This window comes from Notamacropus eugenii, chromosome 2 (assembly GCF_028372415.1).
Source record: "Notamacropus eugenii isolate mMacEug1 chromosome 2, mMacEug1.pri_v2, whole genome shotgun sequence".
Taxonomy (NCBI): Eukaryota; Metazoa; Chordata; class Mammalia; order Diprotodontia; family Macropodidae; genus Notamacropus; species Notamacropus eugenii.
In genome coordinates this window covers 331,751,170-331,774,663 of record NC_092873.1, presented here as the reverse complement: position 1 = coordinate 331,774,663, position 23,494 = coordinate 331,751,170, and the positions used below count along the sequence as shown (strand labels likewise).

General features: G+C 38.9%; 1 protein-coding gene across 1 annotated transcript in view; it reads left to right on the top strand.

Moving 5' to 3' along the window:
• The window catches only part of FAM20A (FAM20A golgi associated secretory pathway pseudokinase), a 67,252-nt gene that overhangs the window by 29,969 nt on the left and 13,789 nt on the right, over positions 1-23,494 (top strand). Inside the window, exons 2-5 of the mRNA XM_072645506.1 lie at positions 16,835-17,019; positions 17,968-18,018; positions 18,585-18,663; positions 22,136-22,228. Coding sequence (XP_072501607.1) covers positions 16,835-17,019; positions 17,968-18,018; positions 18,585-18,663; positions 22,136-22,228 — 408 coding nt within the window. The remainder of the gene's footprint in view (positions 1-16,834; positions 17,020-17,967; positions 18,019-18,584; positions 18,664-22,135; positions 22,229-23,494) is intronic.

Below are 23,494 nucleotides of genomic sequence, written 5' to 3'. Positions count from 1 at the left end.
TTGCCTCCTGAAAGATCCCAAAAAGAAAAGCCCTAGGAATATTGTAGCCAAATTCCAGAGTTCTGAGGTAAAAGAGATTTTTTGCAAGCAGCCAGAAAGAAATAATTTGAATATTGTGGAAACACAATCAGGATAACACAAGATCTAGCAGCTTCTACATTAAGGTTTGGAGGGCTTGGAATATGATACTCCAAGGGTCAAAGGAGCTAGGATTAAAACTTAGAATCATCTGAGTATAATACTTCAGGAGAAAAAATAAATGTCCAGTCAATGAAAATAGAGGACTTTCAAGCATTCTTGCTGAAAAGACCAGAGCCGAATAGAAAATCTAACTTTCAAAAACAAGAATCAAGAGAAATATGAAAAGGTAAACAGGAAAGAGAAATCATAAGGGACTTATTAAAGTTGAACTGTTAACATTCCTACATGGAAAGATAATATTTGTAACCCTTGAGACTTTTCTGAGTATTAGGGTAATTGGAGATTAGATAGACAGAGAGATAGATAGATAGATAGATGATAGATAGATAGATAGATAGATAGATAGATAGATAGATAGATAGATAGATAGACAGAGATATATAGAGACAGACAGAGGGCACAGAGTTGAATATGAAAGGATGATATCTAAAAATTAATGATATCTAAAATTAAGGGGTGAGAGAGTAATATATTGGGAGGAGAAAGGGAGAAATAGAATGGGGTAAATTATCTTACATAAAAGAAGCAAGAAAAAGCTTTTACAATGGAGGAGAAGAGGTGGAAGGTGAGAGGGAATAAATGAACTTTACTCTCATCTGATTTGACTTAAGGAGGGAATAGCATGCACACTCAATTGGGTATGGAAATTTATCTTATCCTATAGGAAAGTAGAGAGGAAGGGGATAAGGGAAGGGCAAATGGGAGGAGGGGGTAATTAGATATAAACACTTTTGAGGAAGGACAGGGTCAAAAGAGAAAATAGAATAAATGGAGGGCAGGAGAGGACAGAGAGAAATATAGTTAGTCTTTTACAACATGACTATTATGGAAGTGTTTTCCATGACTACACATGTATAACCTATATTGAATTGCTTGCCTTCTCAGCAGGAGTGGGTGAGGAGGGAGGAAGGGAGAGAATCTGGAACTCAAAGTTTTAAAAACAATTGTTAAAAATAGTTTTTACATGCAACTGGGAAATAAGACATACAGGCAATGGGGCATAGAAACATATCTTGCCCTACAAGAAAATAGAGGGGAAAGGGATAAGAGAAGGAGGGGGTATAGTAGAAGGGAGGGCAGGTTGGGTGAAGTAATCAGAATGCATGCTGTCTTGGGGTGAGGTGAAGGGAGAAATGGGGAGAAAACTTGGGACTCAAAATCTTGTGGAAGTGAATGTAGGAAACTAAATTTTAAATAATTTAAAAAATTTACAAAGCATATACAATGTGTGTGACATGAAAGTTTTAGGCTATGTACAAAAGAGGTATAATCACCAGAATAAGGAAGGTATTGGTGCCATTATATACTGCCATGGCCAGATCACTTCTGGAGTATTTTGTTTAGTTCTGGGCATAATAATTTAAGAGAAACCTTGTATACTCAGCCTGATAAATAGCCTTAAGACCATACCTTATAAGAATAACTGGAAGCAGAAATTTTTAACCTTGAGAATAAAAGCTCTAAGTAAGATATGATGCTTGTCTTGAAATATGTGAAGGAATTTCATGTTCAAGAGGGAAATTTGCTGTGTTGTTCCCAGAGGATAGGACTGGAAAGAGATTAGGAAGACTAGTAGATGTACGCTTCACATAAGGGGAAACTTCCTAACAATTTAGGCACACAAAATATTAGTGTTAGAAAGGGCCTCTGAGACTTCAATCCATTTCACCTATTTCTGCCTTCTGGGATTGAGAACAATACATTTATTCCAACTTCCACATGACAGCCAATCAGATATTTAAAGACACCTCTCACCTCCAACCCTACATCTCTTCTCCAGGCTAAATATGCCCAGTTTCTTTGAACTGTTCTCATGTGATATGGTCTTACGAGCCTTTCACTATCTTGCTTTCTCTTTCCTAGATGTTCTGGAGCTTAATTTATCAATATCCCTCCTAAATTTGATACCTAGAACTGCACACAGTACTCTAGTTGTTGTAGAACCTGGGTTGAGTGTGGCAGGACTATTACTCCTCTACTCCTGAATATTATGCCTCTCTAAATTCAGAGAAAAAAATGTAATTAACTTTTACCATATTAAACTGCCAATCTATGTTGAGCTTGCATTCCACTAAAACCCTCAAATCTTTTTCAGATGAACTAACAATATTTCCACCATCTTGTATTTGTGGATTTGACATTTCAAACTCTAGTATAAGACTTTTATCTCTATTAAATTTCCTTATACTCAATTCAGCTCAAATCAAGGTCTCTTTGGATCTTGTCACTCAGTATGTTTGCTAACAGATTTGTGTTATTTTTATATGTAATAAGCTTACCTTTCATCTCTTTTTCCAAGTCAAAGATAAAAATGTTAGAGTGAAGAGGATTAAGTACAGATGTCCTCAGAACCCCACTAGAAACTATTCTCCAGGTTAATATCATACCATTAATGACCATTCTCTAGGTCTGGTTAGTCAACTTCTTCTGAACCCACCTAGATAACTAAACCACATCCTTCTATCTTTTCCATAGAAATAATATGAAAGTGTTTGTTAAATGCTTTGCTAATATAGTACACCTTCTAGTTTACCTTCCCAACTCATCACTCAGAATTGCAGTTTGGATGTCCAGGAAGGGTGATTAATCCAGGGTCAAGGGTATTCTGTGGGTCTGTGCTGCTGTTAGTCAATAGGCATAATTAGCTCAAAACAAATACTTTACTAAGATAGTATAGTCAGAACATAATTGTAAAGTTTTTCCTCCATAAATGTAGGTCATTCTTTCTCACTGAAATCTACAGTTACCAATTTAAAAAAAAGAAGTAGGCACAGATTTAAAGCATACTGGTAATAAGGAATATGTATAGCAAGCACATTTGGCTAAGGCAACTCACTGGTACTACAGGGCCCCAATCCCTCCCTTCTCTCATGGAATCCTCACCATGCTCTCCACTATGGACACAAGAACCTCTGCAGGGAAGGCCATTCACTTGGGCTCTCAGGATCTACTCCCTTGCTGATCAGCTCTCAACTGTTAGCATATTTTCCCCCATCAACCCACAATTGTCCCTATTCTCTGCCTTCCACAGTCAAATACCTTGAAGCTGCTTCTTATCTTGAATGGTATCAGTATCTAGAGTACACATCTCTGCGCCCTCCTGTGGACACCTTGAATTCTCTGAATTATTTGATAGTCCAGTCTGTTCAGTTCTGCAAAAGTCTCCCTGCTAGACTGTAAGACTCAATGGGCAATGGGGAAAGAAAAAAAATCCCTCCCCTCTACCCCCATTCCTGCCCTCTGCGAGAGACATGGGGATCACATTCCACAGAGCTGTTCCCTGCCTTGAATGCCTTGAACTCTCTGATAAATTCAAATTGTACCTTGTTACTAGCAGCCTTAGCTTTTTAAAGGGCATCTAGTCGGGTGTGACCTTTTTGAAACCAATGGCCATCTGCCCTTCTAGCCTAACTCAAAAAAATTCCTTCACATGCTGTAAAAGAATGACAGTAGTAATATCTTTCTTCGTACTTTGTTAAACTGACTGATATAATGCCCCTTATTTTCTGTGATCAACTACACTAAAATCTAGAAAAATTATATCTATATTATTCCCCTGATCAACCAATCTAGTAGAGTCTAGTGGATCTATCTGTAAGAAAAAAGAAATTATGTTAGTCTGTCATAACCTGTTCTTTTTTTTACATTTTTTAATATTTTATTTTCCCCAATTACATGTAAAAACAATTTGTACCATTTGTTATTTTTAAGTTTTGAGTTACAAATTATATCCCTCCCTCTCTCATCTCCTTGAGACAGTAAACAACTTGATACAGTTTATGCATGTGCCATAATGTAAAACATTTTCATATTAATTATTTTGTGCAAGATGAAAGGAAAGAAGGAAGGAAGGAACAAAGGAACAAAGGAAGGAACAAAGGAAGGAAAATAGTATGCTTCAATCTGTATTCAGACATCATTTCTTTCTCTGGAGTGGATAGCATTTTTCATCATGAGTCCTTTGGGATTGCCTTGGATCACTGTATTGCTGAGAATAGCCAAGTCATTCACAGCTGTTCATCATACAATATTGCTGTTAATATGTACAATGTTGTACTGGTTCTTCTCACTTCACTTCATAACAGTTCATACAAGTATAACCTGTTCTTGATGTTCACTAATTATCCTTTTAATAATATATTTGAGAAAGTTGCTAGGGAACCAAAGTCAATTTCATTGGCCTTACAATTTGAATGGCCCACTATCTTGCTTTTGAAAATGGGGTTTTTTACTTTTCTCCAGTCCTACAGCACCTCTCCTGTTCACTGACACTCAAAGAACACTAACAATCGTTCAAAGTCATATCCACTTTTTTTCAGTACCCCAGGATGTATGCCTTTGGGCCTGGTGATTAAATTTGTCAGTAGCAGATAGATGTTCTCTCAATATCTCCCTAATTGTCTTAAACATCAAGCTCTTGTTAGCCATTTGTGTTCTGTCCTTTCCAGTCCAATGATCATCATGGAAGAGAAAACAGAAGCAAAGTAAGCATTAAACATCATGCCTTCTTTTCATTGTCTGTTATCATCTTTTTCATGCTGAGCAGTGGTCTTGTGCTTTCTTTGACTGATCCTTTTCAGAGATTACACTTCAGAAGATGTCCATGTAATTGAACCCTCCCATCATTTATATATCATGACTTTATTGCAGGCCAATGATATTTTCCAAAAACTCTTCCTTTTTCTCCTCTTTCAGTCCAAATGGTCTATAGTATTATTCAATGACAATGTTGTTTTCTGTTTCTATCTCAAGAGATTATAACCAAAATATTCTTCACTGTGCTTTCTCACTCTGATTCCTGTATTTCCTTGTGAGTATATCTTCTTGGATAAATCTATATTAAAGTTGCCCAAATATATAATGAGCTTTATTGGGAGATAGTAGGCTGCCCATTACTCAAAGTGAAGGATGGAAACTTTTGAAAGATATGGTAGAGCAGAGTGCTCATTAAAAAAATGATAAGTGTTTAACAAAATAAAAATACAATATAACATAGATAATGCTTAATTTGTGATTTTTCTAAGTCAGTATATGGTTCACAAGGATTGACACAATTGTTATAGGTTAGACTAGATAACCTGTGATTCTATAGGAGAGAAATATAAGGAGAGAAATGTAGGTAGTCTTTTACAACATGACTAGATAACCTTCTGGTTCTATGATTTTATGTCATTTTATAAAGGACAATTAAGTGGCGCTGTGGATAGAGCACTGGGCCTGAAGTCACAAAGACTCATGTTCATGAGATAAATCTGACCTCAAACACCTACTAGCTGTACGACCCTAGGAGTCACTTAACCTTCTTTGCCTCAGTTTTCCCATCTACAAAATGAGCTGGAAAAGGAAATGACAAACCGCTCCAGTATCTCTGTCAAGAAAACCCCAAATAGAGTCAGGAAGAGTCAGACACAACTGAAAAATGACTGAACAATAACAACATGAAGGCATTAGAGTAGATTATCCTCAAAGTTTGAAATCCTAGAATTCCATGTCAGTTTGACTCTGTATTCCCCAAAATGGTAGCTGAAAATGTGTGTGTGTATATATGTGTGTGCATATATATATGTACATATATATATATCCATATGTATGTATGTATGTATGTATATGCCAAGTCTTGGTCACAAATTATTAAACTTTATCCACAACCCAAATTCAAAGAAAATAGCTCTCAACTACCCTTTCCATTTTTTTCTGTGCCATTCCTCTAGGACTGTCTTATTATTTCCTCTTTATAATGATACTTTGTGTTTATTAGTTTTTTCTCCTGTAAAAGTCAAGAAGTTGTGACAAGCTCAAGCTTGAAACTGTACCACATGGGTCTTGAAGTACAGAGAGTAAAATCTCTGAAAGGTTTTCTATCTCACCAGTACCAATGACTTATTCAAACAGCAGCTACAATGGGGTATAATTATATAGTATAAGGATGGAGGACTTCTGGGTCACATGAGAAACATGATGGTGGACTAGATATTTTTCTCTGATTGCTAGATGGGGGAGATAAAGCAGTCACTGTTGCTGCTACCATTCCTTTAACTGAGGTGCCTGCAACAGTTCTTTCTGTGTTCACCACTAGGGAAGAGAGAGTTCATCCATTCCAGATTTCTTAATCACACTGGGTTCCATTTAACAGTCAATTAAAATGCTTTCCCTCACCATGCAGTAATCAGACAGGAAAAAGAGAATCTTAAATGGGGAAGCAAAGGCCCTTCCATTGCACATTTCTGGAATCAGGTTCACAAAACCTTCACATAGATAGTGTGGCAGGCAGAGCATAGTGCTTACCCTCTGAAGACTGGGTTCTCATTATCTTTTTTTCCTATTATATACATATGGACCATAGTAATTCAAAGGAAAGCAGACCTAAAAGACAAGAACTTTGCTTAATTAAATGGCTAATCTTGGTTCCAAAGGACTGATGATGGATCCTATTTTCCTTCTTCAGAGGAGACATAGAACACTACAAAAACAAAATGCTGCCTGTGCCATGAGACTGTGTGTGTGTGTGTGTGTGTGTGTGTGTGTGTGTGTGTGTGTGTGTGTGTGTGTGTATTCTAAATAGTCTACAAATCTTTGGCCTCTGTCCTTTACCTGATCTATGATTTTTAGCCTCCACTCACATTTGTCTTGAAGTTTCTGAATATTAAAACATTGATTTTTTTCCAAAAAAAAGCAAAATACTTCATTCTTCATGCATAATTACTTTACAGTATTGTGTAAATAACGTTCAGTATGGATGAATCAATAGAAAGAAGGGTTTCTGTGCCCCAGAGATACTGTTTTGACATTTCAATAACTGGGTGTTTTTTCCCCTTTACAAATGTCTTTTCTCTCTATTCCTGCCTTTGAACACGTACTAGTCTTGTTCCCACTTAATAGCTGAGCAAAGTAATATTTTTCAGGTCCTTGTCTAAAGCTACGTGGTAAATGAAGAAGAGGGCTGGGAGGGCTCCTTAATCCCTCAGTGCTTCCTAATCCTCTCTCAATCCTCTGAATCACTCTGTTCACCTTCTCTCCTTGAAGCACTCCCAGCACCTGGCTAATTAACACTACCCACCCCCAAATTGTTTCTGCCCCCAATGGCTTCAAGAAGAGAAAGGACTATTTCTTTTAGCACCTTCCAGATGTTCTCATTTTCCCACATCTAAAAGGCAAAGGAGGAGGCAATACTTGCCTGGAGCAGCCAAAATGCCCAACCCCTCGGCTCCTACCCCACCTCACATTCACTCCCCTGCCATACATGGTCCTGTCTGAACAGGAGCAGAATTTAAAACAGCAGTTTTCTAAAGAGCCTCATTAACTTGACTGCTGATTACTGTCTGTTCTAAGGGAACTCACAGAGGGTTCAGCTGAATCTTAATTAATCAAAAACCATTTAGCACCTACTATGTGTTTGATACTGTGCTAGGTGATACAAAGAAAAAAAATTAAATGGCCCCTGCCCAGAAGGAGTTTACAATCTATCAGGGAAAATAACATGTATACATAGAAGTAGCTGTAAAACATCTGCAAGGTAGCTTTTTTGAGGGCAGGTGGGGAGAAGAGGCTGAGAAAACTGGGAAAAGTCTCACAGGAGATGGCACTTGGACTGACTTGCAGGAAAAAAGAATTCTAAGAAATGAAGATCTAGTGCATTGCTCCCCCAGAAGGGAGGACTGTCAAAATTGTCATGCTGCAGAGAAGTAAGAGGATAAAGGAAAGACCTTTGGACTTGACAATCAAAACATCGCTATTAACTTTGGAGACACTAGTTTCAGTTGCATAATACAGTCAGAAGTCAGATTGCAAGGTCTTTTGGATCCAAAGGTACTTCTATTGGTCCCTGATTTGTAGATGCCAAAGAGCACTAATGGCCACATTTAATGGCTTTCAAAATGGCAGACAAAAATGCTACTTTCAAATATAGGATGGTCCTAAAGGGTTTTGCTTTTCCCTAAAAGCCCAGTTACCTTGTTATTACTCAGAGGAGCAGCCTTTTTTGAGATGTTATCAGCTTCCTGGTCTGTAGTCTCCATGACAACCATGCCTAATTGGTTCTCTCTCTACTCAGTGTGATCTAAAATGTTCAAATTCTATACCACAGTTACCTCATTCTTTAAAATGTTAGAATGTTAAGGATAGCGATAGTCAGTCACCAAAAAGAGACCCTTTCCATGTTGTTCCCATGTTGTTTCAATTCAATTCAATGAACATTTGTTTATTAAGTACTTACAACACACCAATCACACACAGTGCTAGGCTCTAGGTATTAAAATATCTAAAATAAAACTCCTTTCTCATAAGGAACTTACACGTGTAAGTTATGTAGAATAAATATAAAGAGAACAATACAAAGAAATGTTGTTCATCCTTGTATTTCAAAGAGGATAAGTAACATCACCAGTGACGTACTGACTTGCAAGTAAATTGGATTTAAGTGAGGCAGAGATGCACAAAGTTGTCAGCCTCACTCTCTCTTCCTGAGTAAAGTGGCAGAACAAAATTCCAAGAAGACAGGTGATGCAGGGTATCAGTTTCTACATCTGTAAAATGAGCTGGAGAAGGAAATCGGTGTTTTCAATGCCTGATCAAGATCTGGGTCTGCTTCAGTTGCCTTCATGGCCGTTGGAACAAATTGTTCTCATCCAGCCATACCATGGGGAGCAGTCTTCACATATGTGGGGTAATTACACACCTAACTCACTGACAGGTTTGAGGCAGTTACCCTCAACCTGGTTTAGTCTGTCTGTTGAGATGGTTTACCAAGCGTGGCCACTGCACATGCTACACAGTTTCTTGGAACCACATGAAAGTTGGGTGAACATGGGCACTGAAGGTAGATAAGCAGCTCTGAAAAGTGCTCAGCAAGCCCTCACACAGAGCTGCTAGTCCTACTGAACACCCCATACACTCCATATGTGTGTGGATTCTAAATACAAACACTACAAAGTAGTTAGAAAGGAAGGGCACCAGCAATTGTTGGGCACTCAAGAAAAGCTTTGGCAGATGAGATGACACGGCATGTAAGAGGAATGGTAAAAAGGCTAGTTTGACTGAACTATGGTGTACATGAAGAGGAGTAATGTGTGATAAGGGATAATGTTAGAATGAAGCCAGTGTGTGAAAGGCTTTAAATGCCAAAGAAATGTATATTTGGTTCTAGATCAGTGCCACTTAATCTGAAGTTCATGAACTGTCTCATTTTTTAAATAATATTTTGATAATTGCATTTCAATGTAATTGCTTTCTTTTGTAATTCTATATATTTTATTTTATATTCTTAAAAACATTGTTCCAAGAAAGGGTCTATAGACTTCACCAGACTGACAAAGAGGTTCTTGACACAGAAAGATTACCTCCAGTCCCAGAGGTAATAGGGAATTTTTTGAGAGGGGATGAAGAGGAGACAGTCTAACTTGTGTTTTAGGAATGTTCACTTTGGCAGCTATGTGAAAGACAGATTGAACTTCAGAGAAAACTGAGTCAAGGAGAACAATTAGAAAGCTATTAGAGTAGTTCAGCGTTGATGAGGGCAGATCTAGGAAGGTAGCTGCACCAGTGACTAGAAGAAAGTGCTTGTGGGAGCAAACTTCTGGAGAAGACTAGAGGAATCAGAATTGAGGGACTGGCCTTAGTAAGGAGGGAAAAATGGGGAACAAAGTCAGTGATTCTGAGATGTAGAGAAGGGGAGAAAAAGAGTGTTCATGAAAGATGGCCTTGGGTTTTCAGTACTTAGCTAGAGGGTGGGGGCTGAGGAGAGCTCAGGGAGGAGGATAGAGGAGGGTTGAGGAGAAAAGAAGTTTAGATCTCATTTAGCCTCAGAGACATTGACTCACAGCTAGTCAGCATCAGAACCGGGATTCTAATGACCTCTTCTGACCCCGAGACCAGTGTGCTGTTTTGTTTTCCCATTTCTGTTGCTCAGTTGTTTTCAGTTATTTCTGACTTTTCATGATCTCTTTTGGGGTTTTCTTGGCAGATATTGGAGTGGTTTGCCATTTCCTTCTCCAGCTCATTTTACAGATGTAAAATCGGAGGCAAACTGGGTTAAATGACTTGCCCTGGATCACATAGCTGGAAATTGTCCGAAGCACGATTTGTACGCAGGTCTTTCTTCCTGGCCCCAGGCCCTACTCTATCCACTGAGCCACCTCACTGCCTCCTTTTCCTTTTTACCATGCTTCTATTTTATCTTTGCTTCTATGAAAAGCCTTAGGAATAATTTGCAGACAGCAAACTTAACTGGAACTTTCTTCAGTTCCTCCAACCCAAAATTTATGTAAAATGATATAGCCCAGGCTACCCCTTAACACACAAACTCCTCAAAGCTATCCCAGACCCAAGGTACACTATGGGTAAATATCCCCTCGGAACCCACCAATGTTTCTTTTACCACACTAACAAAGTATAACTAGCTGAAAAGAAAAAAATAATTAAAACGCATAGAAAGAAAGAAAAATTCCTTCTCCCCTCCCCATCCTATATACAGAGAGGTGCACTTACAGATTTCCACATCACTGGTAGAAAAGGGAATAAACATGCCCAGGAAATGGGTGGGAGAATATCACATCACTGTCAGGTTTACTCATACTCCTAAGGCTGTGTCCAGAATGGTAACCCTTTCTGACTCAAATGTGACTTGCTGCTATGGGCTGCTTCTTTCATCTGGTCAGCGAGAGGGTGAAATACATAGTTTACTAGACCATGAGTCAGACCCAAGTTCAAATCCAGCCCCAGATACTTACTAGCTGTGTGACCCTGAGCAATTCACTTAACCTCTGTCTCTCTCAATTTCTTCAACTGTAAAATGGTGTAACAATAGAACCTTCCTTCCAAGGTTGGTGAGAGGATCCAGTGAAATAATATTTGTAAAGTGTTTTACAAACCTTAAAATGCTACATAAATGCAAGCTACCCGTTGCTGGTCTACAACAGGGCTGAATTCTGTAGGTTCTCTTTGTTCTCTGCCATTTTGGGCTATGCCTGGCTGGAAAGAAGCCTATTTTTCTTTTAGATCATAGCCCCAGGGAATCTCTTAATTCTTTGTAATTAAAACCCATCCTCCTAATCACCCATTTTCTTTTTTAAATTTATTTTATTCTGAATTTAAGAAATAAAACAAACATTTGCATAACATAACAGGAAAAAATGATTGTACATGAAACTGCAAGTCTATTATGTACAACTTACTATTCTTTTTAAATATATAATAAATTTATCATGTAGCTTTCTTTTTTTATTATTTTTCCTCTTTTTTCTCCCCTTCTCTACCGCACACAGTGCACTTTTCCCCTTCTCCCCTCCTCCATTTAGCTACTCACTTTCACAACCTAAGTGCTCTCTTTACTGTCTCATCCTCTAAATCCAATGTGTCACCAAGGCCTATAAATTTTACCTCGTAACATCTCTTGCATATTTCCCTTTCTCTCCTCTAACACTGCTACCTGCTGCAGGCCTTCATCACCTCACACCTGGACTAGTGCTATGATAGTCTGCTGGTTGGTCTGCCTGACTCAGTTTTTCCCCACTGCATCCCATTTTCTAGTCCTCAGTTGTCAAATTGATCTTTCTAAAAAGCATGGGTTTGACCATGTGGCCCTCCTACTCAATAAACTCCAGTGACTCCCTATCACCTCCAGTATCAAATGTAAAATCCTCTGGTGGTCCAAACCCTTCTTAACCTGCCCCATTCCCATTACCCTTGCAGAATTCTAATACCTTATACTCCCTTCACCCCCAGTCACCACACTGAGATCCAGAGGCACTGACTTCCTGACTGTTCCTTAAACAAGAGTCTGTTCCTTGATTCCAGGCATTTTTACTGATGATCTTCCAAGTGTATGGAAAGTTCTTCCCTCTAATCTCTTTGAGCTGGTTTCCCTGACTTTCTTCCAGTTAAAACCCTATATTCTATAAGAAGTTTTTTCTCATCCTTCTTAATTGTAGCACCTTCCCTCTGTTCAGTATTTCTAGTTTGCCCTGTATATAGCTTGTTTGTACCTAGCTGCTTCCATGTAAATCATGAGCAGCTTGAGAGCAGGAACTGCCTATTGCCTTTCTTTGTATCTCCAGTGCTTAGCACAGGACCTGGCACAAATTAGGTGCTTAATAAAATATTAATTGACTGACTGACCCAGGCCAGTAGCTTGCCAGAGAAGGCTTCAGGTATTGTCATTTTTAAATTCCTTTATTTCTGCCTTATTTACATATCTTAACTGTACAGGTGGCTACTATCTGATCTGGTGTTATTGAATGCCTTTCAACTCCTATCCATTCCTATTATGGTCCATTGAAATCTCACTCTGGGAGCTAAATTGAAAAGGATTAGATGAAACTGATGAACTTTGCCCTACTTTCCTACCAATAACATAGTCACTGCTCTCCCTGCACATATCAGTCATGTTTTGGACAGTTAAGCAATACGGTTTTCTCCGCAGATGAGCTAAAGATAGAGAAAAGGATTACATATATTTGCTACTTATGTTTTCTTAACTTCAGAAAAGGAAGAACATGAGCAGAGAAAAAGGGATATGCCCTGGCAGACAGAAAAGAATCTCACACAAAATGATTATAGATTTGGAGTCACAAATGTTACTGCCAAACCTGTCTGAAAACTTTCTACTACCCCAAGTCTGTTCAGGGAGAAGTCTGTCAGTTCTTTCAGTACTGCCCAGTGATCCAATACAAGGATTGTTGGTAACATCAAATTATGAAATTAAACACCATCCGTCATTAGGATGATTTTCATCACAGAGGGCACTCAAGCCTGGTTGCCATATGGTCCATGAAGGTGAAAAGAGATAGCAATCAAGTAGTCTACTTGCTTCAAGAAGTCGCAGCCTTCTATTCAAACTTCCAGTCAGTGGTCTGACATTTGTAGTAGTTTGTCTGTCCCAACAGTTCTCAAAGTGTGGTCCATAGACTTCTAGGGATGCTGAGACTATTTCAAGAAATCTCTGAGGTTAAAACTATTTTCGTAATAATACTAAAACAGCATTTATCCATAAAAATAATTTACCCTTTTCAACTATATATCTTTACAAGGCTAGATTTTCTTTACATACTTTGACCAAAACAGCATATCATCAAAAATTGAATGATTCAGTTGAACATTAAAGAGATTTGCAAAAATATCTAAAACTACACCACTCTCCTCATTACTTTTTTTATTTGGAAGGTATAATTATGTTTCATTAAAATATATATAATATAAAATAACAAATTATATATTTGCTTATATTTGTATTAAAATGTAATGTTTTAAATGAATTGACAAATATTTTTAAATTGTATCAGTTTTTATTTCATTATGGTAAATATCGGTAGATATGACCCAAATAAACAGAAGCTCTTTGAGTTCTTTAATAATCTTTAAGAGCACAAAGGAGTTCTGAGACCAAAAAGTATAAGAAGTACTGGCCTAGCCTATGGGATGGAAGTCATGGAATCCTATTGTCAGGGTTTAGTTTCTGCCCACCCAGGGATGCCAAAACTGTTGAGGTTTCATGGCGTGTTGTGATGGAACTGGCTCACAGAATTCAGAGTCAGATCACCTCTAATCAAAGTATAGGCATTTGTTGAGATTGACACCTCTCATGAAGTGGACTAAGTTCCAAGAAGAATCAGCAGCTTCAGAGAAAGGAAGATGGATTTTTATAGGGTAAAGATACAATTACATAACAGAAATTATGAATTAATAAAGGCAGGAGGGGTTTGTTAAGGGTTTACGTAATAGGGGAGGGGTCCCTTCTATGGTTCAGTGGTTAAACATTCTGGTCATGCTGCCTTCTAATTGGCTGGCTATTGTGGTCCTATCTGGTCAAGATGGATAGTTAGGTATCATGGTCCTGTCTTGGGCTAAATGGATGATGTGATTGCGGTTGAGTACAAGAACACAACTGTTCAAATATGTGAATTAGATCTGAGGGCAGCGGTTAGCAGTGGCTGTATTGAGTGTGGGGACCTGATATGTGGTTAAAGCCAGATTGTGTGGTTAAATCAGCACATGCCTGCTATACAGTGGGGCCCATAAGGATGTTAGAATATTAGGGCTGGGGGCAGCTTTATTAGGATTCCATCACTATGTTAAAGTTAGAGAGAACTTAGAGCTCATCAAACCTCATGATTTTTGTCAAAAGGCAATCACAACTTCACAAAATTTATGTGAAAACTAGGTGCATTACAGGAGAAATGAACATGCATGTGGAACCTAAAGAGTTCACAATTCATACAGGTATTTGGGTATTTATGACAACAGAACAAAGGAAGGAAGTGGAAACCAAATCTCCACCTGAAGGGGTGTGGCATGGAAGGGGGAGAAAGTGCACTGAAGGTGGGGAAAGGACAAAACCCCTCAGAAAGGAGATGTTATAAATAGGGCCTCTTCCTAAACCCCCTCCCCATCTAGAGTAAAGCTCACATCAAGACCCACAAACAAAAGTAAAGTCCAGAGTCAAAGAAGAATCTTGTTACAGTTCTTGTAAGAAGAGGTCACTTTCCCTACCATGAGAGAAGTGCACCTATACAGAAGCAAGAGCAAGCTTTACGATGTTAATTTTTAGATGTCCATCCCTTCCAGATCAGGATTGGTCCTGATCCTTCTGAATTACAGTCTCTGGTACATTCCCACTGCATACATCTCCTTGTCATGATGCCCTCCTCAGTCATGCATTATGTGTGCAGATATTGAGACTCTAATCCTATGTGGGGAGTGTCAGAAAATATGCAATGAATTCGTTAAGCAAGCACAATGAAGAAAAGCCTTCTCTTGGTCATTGACCCCAGCTGGTTTAGTCTAGTTTCAAGTCTGACCCCTTTATCAAGAACTTTGCATTTAGTTTAACTGCTTCTCCTGAAAGCTGATTGGTTGGTGATGCTTGCTATCTTATTCCATCTTGAAACTGCAACATGTTGTGGAAAACTAACTTTTTAGTGTTTACAACAGGGAGGAGCGAGGTGATGACAAGAGCCAAATTCCTTTCCCTTAGGTACTGCTAGACTATGAAGATAGGATGGTCTACTTATCAACACAGGTGCCAGTTGCACAAGCCTAGTACAGACTGCCTGGCACCTGTCCTGACTCCCAGGGACATACAAGAAGTTCTGCTTGGGATGCTAACAACAAATTGTGTCAGCTGTGGGGATGTCCAAATTTGGTTTTGTCCTTGACACATTCAGGACCTCCTGCATGCTCTGGGTCCAGTATTTCTGGAAAATATGTCAATTCGAAAGGACAAGTTCAGGGGACCCCTTAACAGTGCTTAACAGCTTATAGATGAGGAAACTTAAATTTTGCAGATGAGGAAAATTACTTTCCCAACGTATCACTGCTAACGAAGACAGATTTTTCTATGTATTCAATTGTATCTCCTACTAGCTCCCGACACAAACCAGGCTTAACTTCTCAAACATGCTGTGCCTATTCCTTCTCTCCTCTTATATCTCCACCAATCAAAATTCTGTACCTCAAAAAGCAGCTCAAGAGCCTCTTTCTGCATAAAGCCTCCCCTGACTACTCCATAGGGATCCTTCACTACCCTTTGTTTATATATGGTGGTGTTTAATCTTTTTCAGTTGTGTCTGACTTTTTGTGATCCCATTTGGAGTTTTCTTAGCAAAGATAGTGGGATGGTTTTTCATTTCCAGATCATTTTACAGATGAGGAACAGTTTGCCCAAGGTCATAGTTAGTAAATGTATGAGGCCAAATCTGAACTCACGTTCTCTAGACAGCAGGGCCTACACTCTATCTACTGTGCCATCTAGATGCCCCTTTGCCTTGGATTTATAGTCTTAACCGTAGACTATAATTGATTTTAAATGAAATTGTATTCTTATCTGTTTATTTCACATCTATACCATCCTGTCTCCGCAAACAGATTGTAAGCAGGAGTGTTTTGGTAAATGTTTAACAACCAGCTCTCCAAAAAGAAGAGAAAATTACTCATGGACACACTTCTGAGTTTAATCAGCATTACCAATATTTTCTCATCATTGACTTAAGGCAATCTACAAAATAAAAAATTAAGCCCTGAGTTATAGCCTGTATTGATTTCCAAGTTATAAATGTTTGCACTGAAAATTAACAATACCTAGAATCAAGCCAAGCTGACTTGGGCGCACATTGAGGGCAGGAGTTTCTGTTTTCTTGCAGCTAGGTGCCACAGTGGAGAGAGTACTGAGTCTAAAGTCAAGAAGACCTAAGTTAATGTCTAGCCTCAGGCACCTTAGTTGTATGACTCTGAGCAATTCTCTTAACTTCTGTCTGACTCAGTTTCCTCTACAGTAAAATGGAGAAAATAATTGCACCTACCTCCCAGTAACGTTGTGAGGATCAAATGAGATAATATTTGTAAAGCGCTTAAAAACACAGTGTCTGGCATGTAGTAAGCATCATATAAATCCTTCCTTCCTCCCTTTCTCCATCCCTCTCTTCTCCTGTTCCTTCCCTTCCCCCACAGCATCCAACACAATGATGACCATGTAATAATAAAGCTTTTTTGACTCTTAGTGATTAATCTAGCTCTGCTTCCTCCAGTGTTCATCTCTTTGTGGTTCTTATATGACCTTCATTCATTTATCTCAGTTTTAGAACATAAAATATTTGGGATTTGGATCCTCAATCCTCTAGTGAAAAGTCTTAGTATGTTCTTTCAGACGTCACAAGATATACAAAGAGAAGCTCAATCAGACTTCCTCAGAGGCTCCGCTACAGTTCCAATATGAAGCCAGCTGGGTCCAGTTCCACCTGGGCATCAATCGCTATGGATTGTACTCCAGATCCAGTCCTACCATCAACAAACTCCTTCATGACATGAGACACTTCCCTACCATCAGTGCTGGTGAGGTTTCCTGGAATTAACCAGATTTTTATCAATTTCTCAACAAGGGGTTGGGACATTTTCCCCAGGGCACAGCAACAGCTTAACCTTTAAAGAGGAGCTATTTTGAGGCACTTTATAAAATAACAGTAACCCATTACGTTGTTAGAAGGCTTTTTAACTTTTTGAAAGAGTTATCACCGCATTTTTAAATCTTTTATTTTCAGAGCTGTTTCATATGGTAGAATGCACAGTCTTAGAGCTGGAAGAAAATATAGAGATCATCTATTCTAACCCCCTCATTTTGCAGTTGAAAAACTGGGTCCCAGAGTGGGGCAGTGATTAGCTCATCATCATACAGCTGGTTAGTCACACAGCTGGAATTCAAGTCTCTAGACAATCAGTTCAGTGTTCTTTCTACAACAAGCTACTGCCTCCTAGGTACAGGGAAGGGTTTTGTTTTTGTGTTTTCTATTTTTAAAGAAAAGGAAACTGAAAAACTGAGAGACGAGTTCAGAGAGTGTCAGAATTATAAGGGACCTGAAAGATCTTCTAGTCTAGTCCTCTAATTTTACAAATGAGGAAAATGCAGCCCAGAAAGGTGAAGCACTTGCATAAGATAGACAAAGGATTATAATTCAGATCTTTTGACACGTCCCAGTCTGGCCACCATATTTCCCTAGATGCAGGAACTTGCCAGAGTTCACATAGCAAGTAATCAGAAAAGATGGGAAAGAATTCAGGTCATCTTCAGTGCTTTTGGAGGTCTGTCACATGTTCCATTGAGTTACAGAATCTTGAGACTAGGAGCAAGACAGGGAATTAGAGACCTCTGGGGATTATTGACAATCAGAAAGACATGTCATATCTCATTTTCCTTTTGGAGTCATATAAACATATCAGTGGGTCAAGCAAGAATATCTGTTAGGTAGATAAGATTGGTCTCACTCTGCTTCCTCTCCTTTGCAGATTACAGTCAGGATGAGAAGGCTTTGCTGGGGGTATGTGACTGCACCCAGAGTAAGTGCTACACTCCCACCTCTGTCTGGCCCCCACTCAGTATATGAAAAATGAAAAAGTACCAATCACTATACATAATGTCTAAACTCCAGGACTTGACTGTTTCGATAACAATAATACTCAATTTGAAGACTTTCAGAGGTGGTGGAATCAAATTAAAGAGATGAGATCCAAAGCCTAGAGTTCCGTCTACAATTCTTAAAAGAAAAAGTCTAATAGATTTTTCAGTAAAACCCAGGAACATTATGGAGACACCTTCACTGTTTCCTTTTCCAGTAGGGGAAAGAAAAACAATGCCTAAAGTAATCAATATCCTGGAGATTTGCCCTATAGGCACTATAGAAGGTGTCCATTCCACCAGAGGCATTCTAACCTTCTGCTCATTACAGTGCTTTGAATATAATAAGAGCTTAATTGCTGAATTAAGTTGATTTGAGCTAATATCCCGGAATTGGGAGGGAGTCAAAATATAAACCAGACCTAATCAATTACAGCAAGATTATGATCCGAGCCTTAGGACCAGGAAACTTCTAAACTCATCCTTCTATCCTATGCCACCATCCCAGTTGTGAAGCCCAGTGGAGTCCACTTGAAATTGGTTCTGAGGTTCCAAGACTTCGGGAAGGCAATGTTCAAACCCATGAGGTAAGCACCAGCCTTGCCCACTTCTACTGTCAACCTCATGCTCCATTGGGGTGTTCTGCCTCAACAACTTCTTCTAGCACTTGAAAGAACAGTACAGACACTCCAGGCCTGTCATTTAGAGTTTGGCATCTTCCATATAATTTCCCCATATAATAGCAAACAGCTGTTAATTAAAACAACTAGATGTTGTACTACAAATGAACACAATATTTTGTGTCAGTGGGATGAAAGATAAAGGAAACTTTCATGCCCAGTGATTCCTACTATGGAGAGACATGGGGGAAATGCAATTTATCCTTTCTTTTTTACAACTCAAAATGCACTTTATTCTGATAGGATCCAAAGATGCTGACTTAACTGGATCCACAGTATTTACCCATGGGAGGAGGAGAATCTTAGGAGGCAAGCAGGTTTACAATGTGGTGTAGTGGCAAGAAATAGGAATCAAAATATCCCAGTTCTACAACTGGGTAGCTATGTGATCTTAGACAAGTCACTCCAGTTTTCTAGACTTAAGTTTCATCTGCAAAATGGAAGAGAAATGGACTAGATGATCTCTAAGGCCCTTTCTACTTCTAGTATTCTATGGAGAATTTGGGAAGTGCTGGTCCCCAAAGACTGTTCACTGAATTGGAATTACACACATCATTCCCTTTTAAAATAGCAATCCTGAAAATAGTTCATTTTATGTATTGATAAGGTTTTTTGTGGCTCTGGTAGCCGGGTGGGAAGTTAGGGAGAGATTTTGTTTTGTTTTCCTTTTTTTTCTTTTTCTTTTTGTTTGCGATTTGTAAATCATTGTTTAAATGACTTGTGCTATTTATTTACAATGCATTACATTTTAATTGCTTTTGTAGCTCTGCCTCAGTAATCCACCTTAGCTTATGAAATTATTCCAAGGGCATTATCTTTCATGTTCCTAGCAAAGTAAACCCAAAGACCAGTATTCACATTTACTGCACTCTTCGTCCGTAAATGATCATGGCCATACTTGGGCAATAGGATTTCTGTTTATACATAGTTGTTTGTATGTTATATCCCCCATTAGCATGTGAGCCCTTAGAGATCAGAGACCATATTTTCACCAAGATATATCCCTAGCATTTGACACAGCATTTGGCACATATTAAGCAATTAATAAATGTTTGTTGACTGACTGACCAGCCTCCAACCTCCTTAGAGAATTCATTCATAGACAGATTATTCTGTAGGAAGAACTCTGAAAAGATCTAGAAAAGAAATAGGTCCTCTCATATACTTCCTCTTCTCTGGGAGACTGCTTGATGTAGTGGAAAGAATTTTGAATTTTGTGTCAGAGTCTAAATTTCACTTAACCTCTGGGTCTCACTTTCTTCATATACAAAATAAAGAGGTTGGACCAGATGAGCTCTAGGATTCCTTCCAATTCTGAATTCAGGATTCAACAAACCTTCCCTAACCCCAAAAAGCCCATTCAAAACAATCAGCTTCTTTAGATTCAGACAAGATGAGGGACAGGGAGATAGTAAGTCTCATCAAAGAGAGTCTATTTCTACTGAGTTATCTCTGTTATCTCAGTAGATAATCTCATCATAACATGAGTTATCTCATTCTGCTTCATCTTTATTCTCTTCTGCTTACGTAGAACTCCCACCAACTGTCTGAAATCCATTCTTCAAAGCCATTGCTATTGAGGGTTCTTTGGTTCTCCCAACTAGCTCAGATTTTGTCTGTCCAAGACTCTTAATGATGAGATATAATGCCCATAAATATTATCTTGGACAGAGCACTGAGTTTGGAATTAGGAGGCTTGGGTTCCGGTTCTGGCTCTGTGGCTAACTCACTGGTGGTGGAGGAGAGGGGACCTGAGTTCTAATTTTATCTCTGCTACTCCACTGCTTGAGAGATCTTAGCCAAGCACTCCCATGGACCACTGTTCCTTTATCTATCAAATGTGGGGATTGAACTTGTCCTCTCAATTCAACCAACATTTATGAAGCACCAGTGTGTGCAGAGCATTTGTCCTAACTACCAGTAAAGATTAAGTAAGAAACAATTCTTTGTGTGGAGTTTAAGAGCAGAGGTATCAAACATGTACTCCACAGGCTACAACGAATACTCCCTACTGCCCTGAAACAGATTAATATGTAATTAGAAAATGATAAATGAAAATACAACAGACCAGATAATGTTAATATGTGGTTTTCTACATCGTTATGTAACCCACAAGGATCCTTATGTATAGTTTAAAGCCTTCCGTTTCTCTGAGTTTGACTGTACTGGTCTAGGATAAAGTATAGGATATAAACCCATCAAATCAAAATATACAATATTATAGGATAAGTGCATTAAAGAGATAGCCCAAAAAGTGTGGTCCAAAAAGAAAGGCTGTTATTATTGAGGGGAGTATGTAGAAGGCTACATGGAAGAGTTAGGATTTGAAGGATGTGTTAGAATTCAACAGGAGCTCATGAGGTCATTTCTTGCACAAGAAAGAGAGTAAACAAAGGTACAATGATTGAAAGCATAGGCTGTGTAGAGGGAATAACAAATAGTCCAGTTTGACTGAAGCAAGGAGAACATAGAGGAAATAATACAAGATAAAATCAGAAAAGTAGTACAGCACCAGACTGTGGATGGTCCTACTGAACGCCAGATCAGGAACCTGAACCACTCTCTGGGGCCCAGTTTCCCTCTATAAAATGGAGGTGGGATTTGAAGGGGAGTCATGGTTGTTGAAGTTATTTCCAGCTCTAATATTACAGGATTCAAGCACCTTGGCTATGGTATAAAGACAGACAGCTATCATTCCTCCTATTTACTATCCCAAGTGATAGTGTTTTTAGGGAATTAGAGAGGGCTTTCCAGAAAAATTAACAAGAAATTCACTGGTGAAATTAATGGACCTTTATTTGGCACATTTTTGGTCTTCAGACCATGGGAGAAGGAAGATGGTACAGTGAGAGACTTCCCTGGAATTGCTATATAGTTACACCAAACTCTTGTCCCTTCTTCCAATCTGAAGGGGAGAATCTTTGGGATCTCATTGTCATTCCACACATCTGGAAAGACAGTAGATGCAGACCAAGGCTAAGGATTTTATAAGGAGGGGTAGGGTCTAGCTCAAGTGCATTGGAGTGGCTTCCCACCTCTGATGTCCTAGGCAGGGAGCTTCCCACTCCTACCCCTCAGTAAATCTAGAAGTTTAAACAAAGATGATTTCAGATATGGGGGGAGGGGCATTATGAGGCGGTGGAGTGGGTGGAGGGACCACATCTAAAAAATGACAACTGTCAAATGAAAAGCTAGGCCCAGAAATTGGAGAGACTTTCTGAACTACCATCTGTTTTATCTCTAGACTACCATCCATACCAAGAAAGAAAAGTTTGTCGTTGTTTTCTTAAACCTTGGCCATAACATTCTTGTATGGCTTAAAGAGAGAATGAAGGATCCAGTAAGTATGCCCAGATCATGACTCCTTGCTTCCTTCCAGACAGCAACGAGAAGAAGAAACACCTGAAAACTTCTTCTATTTCATTGACTTTCAGAGGCACAACGCTGAGATTGCAGCATTCCATCTAGATCGGTGGGTACTTTTAGCCTGAAGACCAAGTAGATGGTATTGAGAGGAAGGGTGTGGTATGACATTTCTGAGAGTGGATCCTGGGTAGGACCCTTCCTGGCTCAATGTGACCACCTGACATTTCTTCCTACTGATCTGTTTCCTATGGGTTCCCACCATGTATACTCCCCATCTCATCACTTGTAGAGAGTAGCATATGACATCACAGTTGGTGATTGGGAATCTTCATCTTACTACTACCTTGCTTCCAGAGGTAGTGTGTGGTAGAAATAAATGATTGGAATCAGGAAGAGTTGGGTTCTAACTCAACCTTATATATTTACTAGTTCTACGATCCTAAGCAAGTTACCCTCTCTGAACTTCAGTTTCCTTAGCTAAATTATCTGGAGATAATTTATTATCCCCAACAAGATGGGGTAATAATAACACCCATTTCACAGGATTATGAGGACTAATAATTTAATGTATATAAAGTACTTTGCAAAATTTAAGGTGATACATGTGTTTTATTATTATTAGCTATCTTTTCTTTCAAATTTAACTTTTTTGGGTCACAGTTCTCCTATCTTTGAACTTGGGAGAATGATTTCTACCCCAAGCTATTGAGGTTCTGGGGAAATCAAATACGGTAAATTGAAAGTGTTTTCCCAAGTTTCTGATAGTTCCTTGTGGAGATGAAGAAATAGTTCTCTAAGGCTCCGTCAGGAAGGTGGCTGGTATGGCCAAGGGGAAGTGATGAAGTAGGACCATTGTCCCACTTAACTTAAAACTGGAAAATCCATGGAGGACACCCATCAGCTCTATTCCATGGTTACTCATTCACTAGTCTCCCCTGGCTAGGTCTATTCAGAATCCTGGACAAGTGTACAAGGTACAATGAATTTTGGAATTGGTTAGCCTGGGAAATGAACTCTACCTCTTTGTGTGTGTGTGTGTGTGTGTGTGTGTGTGTGTGTGTGTGTGCGTGTGTGTGTAGTGTATAGTGCAAAGTATGGTGAGGACAGGATTATTCTCTATTATACAGCAGCAAAAGAGATTCAATAGCCATTTCTTGAGCACCAGTTAAGTGTAAATCATTGTTCTAAGTCCTAGGGATACAAGATAGATAGACATAGTTGCTGTTCTCAAGGAACAATAACAGTCACAGTAACAATAATATTGGAGGAGACTTCCGATTTGGAGTTCCATATGCCAATGAAATCATAGATCAGTGCTATGATCAATCATTACAATAACAATCACAACTATTGACTTCTTACAGTGCTTACA